This window comes from Pseudonaja textilis, chromosome 10 (assembly GCF_049901715.1).
Source record: "Pseudonaja textilis isolate UNSWEBS1 chromosome 10, rPseTex1.2, whole genome shotgun sequence".
NCBI lineage: Eukaryota > Metazoa > Chordata > Lepidosauria > Squamata > Elapidae > Pseudonaja > Pseudonaja textilis.
The window spans coordinates 21,199,114-21,211,956 of record NC_141999.1 but is presented as its reverse complement, the minus strand read 5'-3'; the positions used below and the strand labels follow the sequence as shown (position 1 = coordinate 21,211,956).

General features: G+C 43.2%; 1 protein-coding gene across 1 annotated transcript in view; it reads right to left on the bottom strand.

The window, feature by feature from the left end:
- Positions 1–12,843, bottom strand: part of GRIK5 (glutamate ionotropic receptor kainate type subunit 5) — a 66,096-nt gene that overhangs the window by 21,798 nt on the left and 31,455 nt on the right. The window contains exons 4-7 of the mRNA XM_087940103.1: positions 11,838–11,935; positions 10,249–10,414; positions 6,930–7,108; positions 5,006–5,059 (exon numbers count right to left, since the gene is read on the bottom strand). Of these exons, the coding sequence (XP_087796229.1) occupies positions 5,006–5,059; positions 6,930–7,108; positions 10,249–10,414; positions 11,838–11,935 (497 nt within the window). The remainder of the gene's footprint in view (positions 1–5,005; positions 5,060–6,929; positions 7,109–10,248; positions 10,415–11,837; positions 11,936–12,843) is intronic.

The following is a 12,843-nucleotide window of genomic DNA, read 5'->3' as shown; positions in this document are numbered from 1 at the left end:
TACTGTATGGTGCAATATTACATCACTGGAGGTTTTTAGGAAAGAGATGAGGACAGTCACTTATTTGAAATGGTATACGGTCCCTTTCAGCTCTATTCTATTCAGCTCTATTGGGGCCTCCAGAATGAGAGGAAGATAAATCACATAAATAAAGATAAATCAGCGATTCCTCCCTTGAACACCTCCACCAGCGGCTCAGAATTCTGGTGAAAAATGTAATCAGAATAAATGAAATGCTTTGATTTTTATATCACATCCATTGGTATCCAGACTCCACATAACATTTAATCCATCTATAATTTATCACCTGGAAGTGTCTCAGACAGACACATCCTGGCCACAGATGCATTCAGGGAATATGTGGACGTTAAAAATAAAATGAGGATCCATGTCACTTCAAATCACAGTCAGGTGTGAAGTCAAAGATGATGATGATGCCTTGAGAATTTTGTTCCCACAGGTAAAAGGACGACTAGACAACACTATAAAAAATTGTTGAGACTCTAGAAAAAGTACAGAGAAGAGCATCCAAGATAAACAGGGGACTGAAGACTAAAACATATGAAGAATGGTTACAGGAACTGGGCCTGACTAGTCTAGTGAAGAGAAGGACCAGGGGAGACATGATAGCGGTTGTCCAATATTTGATGGGCTGCCACAGGGAGGAGGAAGGGGTCAAGCTATTTTCTAAAACACCCAAAGGCCAGACAAGGAATAATGGATGGAAACTGAACAAGGAGAGATTTAACCTGGAAATAAGGAGGAACTTTCTGACAGTGAGAACAATCAACCAATGGAACAGAAGTTGCCCTCAGAAGTCGTGGGAGCGCCATCACTTGAGACTTTCAAGAAGAGATGGGACTCTCATCTGTCAGGGTGTAGGGTCTCCCGCTTGGGCAGGGGAGTAGACTAGATGACCTACAAAGTCCCTTCCAATTCTGATCATCTGTTATCTGTTAGACAACTGGTATAAAAATGGATCGGAATTTGCTTACAGCTTCCAAGTAAAATCCATGTTACATTTACAAAGGGGCTTCATCTTGAATTAATTTTCTCATTTTTTCCAATTTTGAGCAAATATAAATCTAGCTGCAGTTAAAACGTTAATAATCAGATATGTTATTTTTTTACTATAATCTTCAAGCAAAATCCCCAATAAAAATATCTCTGGGTCATTCTGCTGTTTGAGCTGGACTAAAAAGCCTCCAGGGTCTCTTCCAGCTGATTCCATTCCATGTAGAGCAGTGGTGTCCAACCTTGGCAACTTTAAGACTTGTGGACTTCAGCTGGCTGAGGAATTCTGGGAGTTGAAGTCCACAAGTCTTAAAGTTGCCAAGGTTGGACACCCCTGATGTAGAGCTTTCCCAACCAGCCTGTAATAAGCAAAGTCAATGGAGGAAGCTGGATTCGCTTAACGGCCACCATAACACCAACTCAGAAAGCTCAAACTGCCCAAGGAGCTGCTGATCCAGTTCTACAGAGGAATGATGGAGTCTGTCATCTGTACCTCTATAACTGTCTGGTTTGGTTCTGCAACCCAACAAGACAGACAGAGACTCCAGAGAGTAATTAGAACTGCAGAAAAAGCAATTACTACCAACCTGCCTTCCATCGAGGACCTGCATGCTGCACGAGTCAAAAAGAGGGCTGTGAAAATATCTACACACCCCTCACATCCCGGACATAAACTGTTTCAACTCCTTCCCTCAAAACGACGCTATAGGGCACTGCACACCAGAACAACTAGACACAAGGACAGTGTTTTCCCAAAAGCCATCACTCCGCTAAACAAATAATTCCCTCAACACTGTCCAACTACTTAGTAAGACTGTATTTCTATTATTCTTCTCATCACTCCTTATCACCCATCTCCTCCCACTTGTGACTGTATCACTTGTGTCCTTACGATTTATATTGACTGTTTCCTTGTATGATTTGATTGCTTATTGTACTCTATGACTATTACTAAGTGTTGTACCTGATGATTCTTGACTCTTGATGAATGTTATCTTTTCTTTTATGTACACTGGGAGCATTTGCACCAAGACAAATTCCTTGGGTGCCCAATCACACTTGGCCAATAAAAGAATTCTATTCTATTCTATTCACTTAACAGCTACAGTGGTTCAGCTAAAAATGGTGGCAAAAATTATTCTAAAATTGAACGCCACCTCTCATCCCAACCCCCTTCCTAGCGAGGAAACGGCGCAGTGGGGTCGAGAGAGGACCCTCTATTTGCAACCCCTTGCTTAATCATTCATCTCAGGGGGGATAGCCCAAGGGCAACCTTATTTGGCAAACCAGATCTTGATTAATAATTTGCCAAATGTTCCCAGAAATGAGATAGAAGCATTTACCAAAGGATCTGCTCCTGGTGTCACTACCAGGAGTTAATCCACGACCAGTTTTTTCACTGAGGAAAAAAAAAAGGGGGGGGGGGTTAAAAAGGAGGATAAGCGTTTGAAAAAAAAAACTGTCCTGAGTAGCTTGAAAAGCTGAACTGTTTCTTCTTTTATGGGACCTAAAGAAAAATTGCATACTTTTAATTGGGGTTCTCCAGACTTAAGGAGATATAAACCAAAGATCCATCTTTGAGTGTGGGAGTCATTAAAATAGTTATATTTGATTTAACTGCAATTAGATTTAAATATAAGCCTAAGTTAAAACAGGCATTGTTTCTGTCACCATCCCACACATTTCTTCAACCTGCTCACCCGCCTTTCTGGAGGGTGGATCCCATATCAGAGTAACCACGGTTAGTTAACTTGCCACGATGGATCATATTTGCTCCCCGCTAATTAATCCACGAAGGGTTGAAGTCATAAAGCTTTTTTTAAAAAAAAATGTATTAAAGTCTGTTATTTTGGTCGCATCATTTTTAGCCCACTCTGCATCTCAAAGAGAAGCAAAGGATCAAATGAGCTATAAAGATATTGCAAAGTAGATCTGTAAACTGTTACATTCATCCACTCATCAACAAACTTCAACTGTCTTTCCCAACATAAAATTAGTCCACTGTTTGTCAACCTTGACAACTTGAAGATGTATGGACTTCAACTTCCAGAATTCCCCAGACAGCTGTCTGGGGAATTCTGGGAGTTGAAGTTCACAGATCTTCAAGTTGTCAAGTTTAGAAAGACTGAATTAGACATATAAAGAGAGAGAGATAAATGAATACACCCCTATAAAGTCATAAATACAGTTGAATTCTATTAATATACTATTTGCTATCTGCCAATGCAGGTTTAAAAACCCAACCCCTATGCCTGAAATGTAACAACATTTATAAGATAAATGTAAAAGATTGTAAAGTCATATTAGTTTCATTTTCAAGGATTTTTTAAAGCTGTCTTTGGAAAAGGCACACAAATCTGAAACAGCTGCAAAGAAAAATGAATAAGAACAGACCTTGATTTTTTTTTTAAATGGACTTAACATTTTTCTGCTTTGCTGATTAGATTGGAAATCAGGTTCTATTTAAATAAATTGGAGTTATTTAAGCAGTATAGTGTTCCTCCTACACTGCACCAAGCTTCTGTGCATTTGTCCACACATCACAATTCGTGTTGGCTGTCTCCGTCTACTTATAAGCAAGCCGCCCAGAGCTTATACATTCTCCTCTGACACACTGCCCTGAAGCTATGAGTCTTGGAAACCCTTTTAGAGATGTCCTTTTGTAATGCTAAGTACAGTTGCACAGCACTTCAAATGCAATTCCCAAAGGGCACGAACAGAGCATCTATCTTCAACGCCTTAAAGCAACTATGTCTTTTCCTGGGAAGATTCTAGAAAACGAGGCAGCTGCTTTAAAGAGTTGCTAAGAGGTACAACCTACACACTCTTAAAAATTAATATGGGCAATGCACCGTTTTAATATTGAGAGAGCAGTGAAAAATAAGCATCAAACAAGGATTTTTTTTTTTTTCAAGAAACCCCACCCCATTGGAAGCGGTCTGGTATTGAAGTTTGAAGCAGGAAGATATAACTGCTGTAGTTGTTGTTGTTTTTACACAGAAACCAGTGTTGGTGTAAACCAGGGGTGTCAAACTCGCATTGTCACAGTGGCATCACATGACATATTGGGACTTTTCTCCCTTTTGCTAAACCAGACATGGGCGTGGCCAGCACAAGATGCATCCAGCCTGCGGGCCGCAAGTTTGACAGCTCTGGTGTAAAACTTGGTAGCTTTAAGACATGTAGACTTCAACTCCCAGAATTCCCCAGCTAGCATGCAGAATTCTGGGAGCTGAAGTCCAGACCTCTTAAAGTTACCACGGTTGAGAAATATTGCTCCCAATGGATAAAGATAACAATTCCCAGCGTTCTGGCTTGTTCATTGTGCTAGCCAGGAATTGTAGGAGTTGACCCCTAAGCCAGTCTTTCTTAACTTTGAACATCTGAACGTTGCATGCTGACTGGGGAATGCTGGGAGTTGAAGTCCACATGTCTTAAAGCTGCCAGGGTTGAGAAATAATGAACTAAGCAATGGAAGCATTGCTAAGCTGTAACAATACTTAACCATGGAAAGAAAAGGGGCTGTTGTTGAACCTGGAATCAAGGGTAGTCTCAGCCAAATGTAAGAATAGTTTACTTAATAGTGAGACCACATCAGCCAGGATTCTTCTGCGTAGAAACCACGAATCCTAGCTCTTTCATGGAGTCAAAATTGGGATTAATATAGGATTGCATACGGAGTGTTGTGGTGGCTAGAAGTGGAGTTCTCATCTCACATTCGGGAGGCTGTGAGTTCGATCCTAGATAGAGGCAGCTATTTCTCTCTCTGGGCACAATGAGGATATATCCGCTGAACAAAACTTCTCATTGGCAACAGGGAGGGCATCCGGCCAGTAAACGCTCTGCTAGCTCTATTCAGTTGCCCAGATTCTACCCCGCAAGGGACTATGGGGTCATTAAATGATGATGATGGTGATGATGATGATTGGATTGTATACCCATAAATGGAGACCCTATCTGCATACAAGCTCAGTTTGGCCAGGATACTAACCATGGTGGTCAGGATGTACTTGTAGAAGGCAGATGTCATCCCCAACTCTGAAGCCTGGGGAAAAAAAAAAAAGGTTCACGAGAATCAACAATGAGAGCAATTCAATTGGTTGACAACATGCGATGCTTGCTGAGAACACCGGAAAATTTGCTGAGTTTTTGAGAAATTTTGATACGGTGGGTTCTAAAACCGGGCAAGTCACAAGCTGCTGGACTGGTTTGGCCTGACTTACACTCATTTCCAGCTGTTTTCAACATAACCAGGTGAATAAGATTTTTATGTATTTCAGGGGATCCCAAATAGGTACAAAAATATTTATACTTTGTTCCTACTAAGGTTTATACCAGGCATGTCTAACTCATGGGCCACATTCAGTGCTAAAGAACTAATAGTGCAGCCCAACCAAATATAATAAAAAAAATCTTTAAAAATAAGAAAGGTTTATATGCATTAACTATATTATATATATATTTATATGCAGTCCAAGACAATTCCTATTCACTCAATATGGTTCAGGCAAACCTGTAGACTTTCAACTCCCAGAATTTCTGAACCAGCTTGGCCTACTCATGGATTCTGGGAATTGAAGTCCACAAGTCGTAAAGGGGGCATAATTGCCCACTCCTGGTCTAGTGGTTAAGGCCCTAAGGCTAGAAAACCAGGAGACTGTGACTTCTAGTCCTGCCTTAAGCATGAAAACTGGCTGGGTGAGTTTGGATCAATCACCTGGAGACTGCAAGTTCTAGTCCCGCCTTAGGAATGAGAGCTGGCTGAGTAACTTTGAGCCAATTACCAGGAAACAGTGAATTCTACTGCTGCCTTAAGCATGAAAAAAAAAAACCCAGCTGGGTGATTTGGGTCCAGTCTCTCTCTCATCTCAACCCACTTCACAGCACTGTTGCTGTGGGGAAAATAGGAAGAAGGAAGTGCATTAGGTAAGTTTGCCACCTTGAGTTAGCTATGCAGGAAAGAAATCAAATCAATAAATATTCCAAAGAGGTTTTACAATCGCCCAATAGCTTGGGGACAGACTTTCATCCATTCGCTTTATAATGTCTTGGTAAGGCCACACTTGGAATCCTGCATTCAGTTTTGGTGACCACGATGTAAAAAAGAGGTTGAGGTTCTGGAAAGAGTGCAGAGAAGAGCAACAAAGGTGATTAGGGGACTGGAGGATAAAACATATGAAGAATGGTTGCAGGAACTGGGTATGTCTAGTCTAATAAAAAGAAGGACCAGGGGAGACATGATAGCAGCGTTCCAATATCTCAGGGGCTTCCCCAAAGAAGAGGGAACCAAGCTATTCTTCAAAGCACAAGAAGGCAGGACAAGAAGCAACAGGTAGAAGCTAAACAAGAGAAGCAACCTAGGAGAAATTTCCTGACAGTGAGAACAATTAATCAGTGGAACTGCTTGCCACCAGAAGTTGTGACTGCTCCAACACTGGAAGTTTTTAAAAAGATGTTAGATAACCATTTGTCTGAAGTGGTGTACGGTTTCCTGCCTAAACAGGGGTTGGACTAGAAGACCTCCAAGGTCCCTTCCAACTCTGTTATTCTATTCTATTCTATTCTATTCTATTCTATTCTATTCTATTCTATTCTATTCTATTCCATTCCATTCCATATTTTCTATTCTATTCTATTCCATTCCATTCCATTCCATTCCATTCCATTCCATTCCATTCCATTCTATTCTATTCTGTTCATTATGACTTCCCCAATACACAAGGGATTGTCAGGATCCCCGTCACTTTAACCTTCCTAGAAGAAGGTCCAGAAACAGATCATATAATGCTGAGAGACCAAAGACCCATCGAAAAGAACTTCCTGGTGTAAATTAAGTTGCTTTCTCTGCCCTCGATGGCCAAACCCCACAACTTTTGTGCTTCTGCCTCAGTTCGGCCCGGAATCCTCCCTCTCACCTTCTTCAGGATGAGGTAAGAGATGGAAGCATTGGCGTCAATAATAATGGTGGAGATCTTGTCATCCCGGATCTCCTTGAGCAACGGCGTGGGATCGTTGGTGTCATCCAACATACGGATCGAGAGGGTTTCCTTGGAGATGAGGAACTGGCGGATTAACTCCTCCAGTCTCAACAGGCCTGATGGGTAGAGAAAGGAGCAGGAGGTTACGCTCACCTTGCCTCCAAGCCAGACTTCAGCCCTGTGGGCTGGCTGCAAAAAAGGGTCACCACTTGGCTCCCAGACACATTCAAGCAGGGGTGGGATTCTACCCGTTCGCACCTATTCTCTAGAATTGGTTGTTAACATTCTAAGCAGTTCGGAGAACCGGTTGTTAGAAGAAATTACTGGGCTAATCCTGTAAGGAAGGCAGGAAGGAAACATTCTGATGTTGCTTACAGAAACTGCCTCTCTGTTAACCTTATTACATTCTTGGCAGGACTAGACTTCCTGTCTCTGGAACTTCTCTGGAGTTTTTTTCCCCTCCTTTGCTGGTACTTTGCTTGTATGGAGCGACCATTCAAAGTTACAATGGCACTGAAAAAAGTGATTTATGACCATTTTTCAGACTTACGACTGTTGCAGCATCCTCACAGTCATGAGAGGCCAGGGAATGCGTGCCTCAATGTGAGTGATGTTGAGTTGGCCACGCCCAGCCAATAACATGACCACCAAGCCACGCCCACCAACTAAGCCATGCCCACAGAACCGATTGTTAAAAAATTTGAATCCCACCCCTGCATTAAAGCACAACGTAAAAAGCTTCTGTGTCAACTCATACAATATTTCTATGGTCATTTTAGAGTTGCCAACAGAAAGGGAGGGGGGAAAGAGTGGAGTTCGAAAGAGCAGTGTGGCAGCTTGCAAAATGAAACTGAAATCCATAAATGTTTTCAAAGATAGTAACTAGGTGACTGAAGTTTCTGCCGCGCAAAACTCTAACTGGACAGCATCGTTGATGACTCTGGGCTATGGATGTGTCCCATTGGAGAATATGAATTATGATACACCCAGAGGGGTGGGGAAAACCAGGGTCAAGGGTGACAATGAATTATGTGTCTCAGAGTTGGCTACCCCCAGGCAATGCCGGACATGTTAACTCCCAAATAAATCCTTCTTTAGTTTTGGAAGTTTGGTTCAAGAGTCATCATTTTAATTGGGTTAACTGCTGGAATCCTGACATTCTGCACCAAAATAAAACATGTAATTTCCTATCTCCGCTCTTTTGACGTCTGCTTTTCGGCAGACACGAAAACACAGTGAGGGCCTGACCTTCACAAGAGGGTTTCCCGCTGGGTGCCCCCTCTGCCAAGCCATCAACTTTGAGGCAAGGAAGGAACATCGCCCTTCAAATCCACTCACCCCAGACGAGAGACAATGAGACGTCATATTAAATTGATTTTTGCATTTAACACATCTGCTTTTCACCCCACCCCTCCCCCACCCACCCCTAAATCCAAAATTACAGTCACAGGGAGGTGTTGATAATTATCAGCAGCCCAGCAGGCTAAACGGAGGGACGCAATTTTCACGACTGCAGTCCTGAATAAAATTGCTCCAATTTTATCTGAAGGACTGGTATTATTAACACTATTCTCTCACGCTCCTGCCTGCTATAATTTTAATAGGCGTAATCTCTGCTCACCCCTACTTTGGCAGCCGTTGCTATTTGCATGTTCTTAACGGGGCGGCTTGTTCATTTGAGCTACTTCGATTTTGAATGCAGATTTAACTACCTGCATCTCAGCCTTTTCAAGCAGGTACTCTTCGGATTACAATTTCCATCAATCACAGAGGCCTAGACACCAGAGGGTGCTGGAGGGTGCTAGTAATTGTGATTAAACTACCCCTGAAAACAGCTTTCCCTATCTTACATCGAACCTGAACTCAGAGGAAAAAGAAGATCGTATCCTATTAGTTTTCTGGGAACCTATAAGCTCCCCCACACTTAAAATAACTCAGAGAGAAAAAAATGCCAAATTTGCATGTTTGTTTCAAATTTACTCTCTGCTTTCTTCCTCTGCCCTTCCCTGCCGTTTTTCCTTTACTGCCAGCACTGATTACATCCAGTCAACAGCATAATCAGGTTTCATGCTAGCTTTGGGAACTAGAGTGCACCTGTACTTGATCAAATGTTTTGTTTTCGGACCCCAAGGGCTAGCCAAGCTTATTCTGTCCGCATCACGTTAAAGTAGGAGCTTCCTCTACCCACTGTGCAATACAGCCACCCATCGGAGTTTTCGGCAAGATTCTGTCAAAAGGACATGATGTTCAGCGGTAAATCCTGTGTCAGGGCCTTTGCAGCATGAGTACTATTATGAGACAACCCAGGAGCAAAACACAGCACATAGAGTCTTTAGACCAGTGGTTGTGAACCGGGGACCACTGGTGTTCCGTGAGAAAAATTTGGTGGTCCGCAGATAAATGTCACCCCCAAAACACCCCCCAAAGCAATTTATCCAGGGTGCACAGGAACACAAGTCTCACAAAGACTCATTTCTGGAGGAATTTGGGGGAAAGAAAGAAAGACTTCTGCTGCTTTCCTTGCATGAAGCCAAAAGTCTCTCTCTTTCTCTCTCCCCCTGAGAATGGAGCTGGAGACAGTATCCTGCGATCCCAAATAAAGAATGACTGATCGGTAGGAAAACAGGGTGAGGAATTTTCCTGCAGTCTTTTTTGGGGATTTTTCGCTTTTTCTGCACAGTTCCGGGATGACCAAAGGGCCAGTCTTCTGACTACTGCAATCTGGAATATGGGACTGACTTTCCCACCAACATCAGTAAGCCACTGTCAGTCAAAATTCATATAAGTGGTCCGCGGGATTTAAAATTATGAGTTTAGTGGTCCCTGAGGTCCAAAAGGTTGCTGACCCCTGACTTAGACATTTGTTTATATACAAGACTTATACAGAAATATACGTGGTAGGCAAAGTCCTTACAAGTAAGCAAACTTCTTAATTGTACATGGAGAACTCTGCAATGGATACAGGGCACAAGGAGAGAGAAAACACGTCCTCTAATGGCTGCTTTATATAAACACCTCTTAAAGGGCTAAGATCCACTTTTAGTCTTAAAAAGGCAATACCAATGCTGATTCATCTTCACTGAATCAGCCAACGTTGCATCAGCTTCACTGCTGGTCGGCTCTTAAATCCTGATACCTTAACATCCTGTTTTCCTTTTTTGCCATAAACCAAAGGTACATGGAAAATACACACACACACTATGCCAAGCACCCCAAAACTTCCTTCCTTGCCAAACAGCTCAGCTGTCTTCCTTACATTCAGCCTTGGCGCAGATGAGGCTCGCTGAAGGATAGTTGAAGGACTTCAGAATACAAGACACCGCCAGGCTGACATCCTCGTTGCTGGGATAGAGGCTGACTGAAGCGAAGCGCAGGTATTGCAATTTTGGCGTTTCCTCGGGACCCACCTTCACGTGGGGGATCTGGGGGAGAGAAGGACATGATTGGCATTTCTTGACAATGAGGCTGCTCTCCTTGTGTGGCTACAAAACCACGGCAGACAAGAATGCTTCAGCAGGTCAGAATTCTACAGAACTAAACCTGCCTATAGGAACAGGAATAATAAGGATAGGGTAGGGGAGGGTAGGGTAGGATAGGATAGGATGAAATAGGAATAGGAATAATAAGGGTAGAATAGGAATAGGAATAGGAACAGGAATAGGAGTAGAGTAGAATAGAAATAGAATAGAAATAGAATAGAAATAGAATAGAAATAGAATAGAAATAGAATAGAAATAGGAATAGAATACGGTAGGGTAGGATGGGGTGAGGTGGGGTGGGTTGGAGTGAATAGAATAGAAGAATAGAATAGAATAGAAAGGAGAAGAGAATAGAATAGAAGAATAGAATAGAATAGAATAGAATGACTTGTGGACTTCAACTCCCAGAATTCCTGAGCCAGTTGAAGTTGAAGTGCACATCATAAAGGAGCCATCATTCCCCACCTCTGTTTTAAGCAAACACAAGTCTGTCCTTTTTGAGACTCTACTTTATGTCCTTCTCGACCTAGGACCACAACTTGAGCCCAACATTTCTATTTGCTAAGTGAGATAGCCATTAAGTGAATTCTGTCCCATTTTACAACCTTCCTTGCCACGGCTGTTAAATGAATCACCGACGTTGCTCATCTAGTGACCCTGTGGTTCAGTGACTCTGGGTTCCCCGTTGACTTTGCTAGTCAGAAGGTCACAAAAGCGGATCATGTGATCCCCCGGGACACCGTAACCATCGTAAATACGAGACACTGTTGCCAGGTGTCCGGATTTTGATCACGTAACCGTGGGGGTGCTGCAATGGTTGTAAGTGTGAAAAACGGTCATAAGTCCCCTTTTTTTCAGTGCCACTGGAGCAGTCAGTAATGAACCATTGTAAGTCGGGGATTTCCTGTATGGCTGTATACTTTTTTCTGAAAGCATGGTTGGAACCAGAGGTGATATTTAGCCGGTTCTGACCGGTTCTCGAGAACCAGTAGTGAAAATGTTGAGTAGTTCAGAGAACCAGCCAACATTGCCTCTTACTGGCCCCGCCCCTCATCTATTCTCTGCCTCCCGAGTCCCAGCTGATTGGCTGGGTCTTCTTTAGTTGCCCTGCACAGGAGAACGGAGCTGGAAAGCAGGTTAGCGGGGAGGGGAGAGAATGGGGATTTTGCAGTATCCTTCCCCTGCTACGCCCACCAAGCCACGCCCACCAATCCACACCACGCCCACCAATCCACACCCACAGAGCTGGTAGTAAAAAAAAAAAATGGAATCCCACCATTGGTTGGAATCTTTTTTGGGTAGAAACGTGGGATCCCCTCATCGGCCAAAAATATAAGGAATGGTGATGAGTTAGGGTTCCACTCACCTCTTTTTCTCCACAAATGTGGCTGACGATGGAAGCAGAGGCTGGGCTAGATGCTGGTCCCAGAACTGAGACTACTCCTTTGGGCAGAATCTGACACACTGCATGAAAAAGAGAAAGCGGGAAAGAAGGTTAGGGCTCACCTCCAGTTGTGCAGCCAGGTTCCTAACAGGCCAGAGACTGGTAAAACGAAAACTAGACAAACCTTCTTTTTGCACAATCTAAGCTTGCTGCACTCACTGTGCAAAATTATAGCCTTTGAAAGGTTCTGTTGTATGACTTCTCTTTTTTTACTTTCTGCCAATTATTTCATAGTATAAAAAGACCGGAGTTCGGAAGTCTAGAAGTTAGTGGGGGGGAAAGTTCTTCTTCTAGTCTTGCTACCCGTCAGGCTCCAAAAAAGCAAGAAAGACAAGAGTTACTTCTAAGCTGTTTCCTTTTATTGTTCCTCACCTGCAGACAGAAACCTTGCCCAACTAAAGGAAACTTACTTACAGCATTCCAGATATACTGTGAGAACTTCGCAAGAGCAGGCATCTTGCCTCTATTCCTCTCAACCAAACTGTTTAAACCAGGGGTGTACAAAGATGGCAAGTTTAAGACCTGCGGATTTCAACTCCTAGAACTCCCCAGGCTGGGGGATTCTAGGAGTTGAAGTCCACAGGTCTTAAAAGTGGCCAAGCTTCGACACTCCTGATCTAAACTTTGTTGTTCTCTTGGTCTTCTGGAACAGTGGCCAGGAACTTTTTAGCATCAGGGACCAGTGTCATGGAAGAAGACAATTTTTCCACGGACACAGAGAGGAGGAGAATGCAATCTAGATCCCACACATGTGCAGTTGATAGGAGGGTCCACTCACCCACTGTCCACCTCCACCCACTGCCCACCTCCAGCTGTGCAGCCAGGTTCCCAACAGGCCACAGACAGGTCCACAGCCCTGTCTCTTGAATGCAGCCCTCCCTTCTGGGAATCCAGACCCCATTCCACCACACTGGCCTCTGGCCTTCAT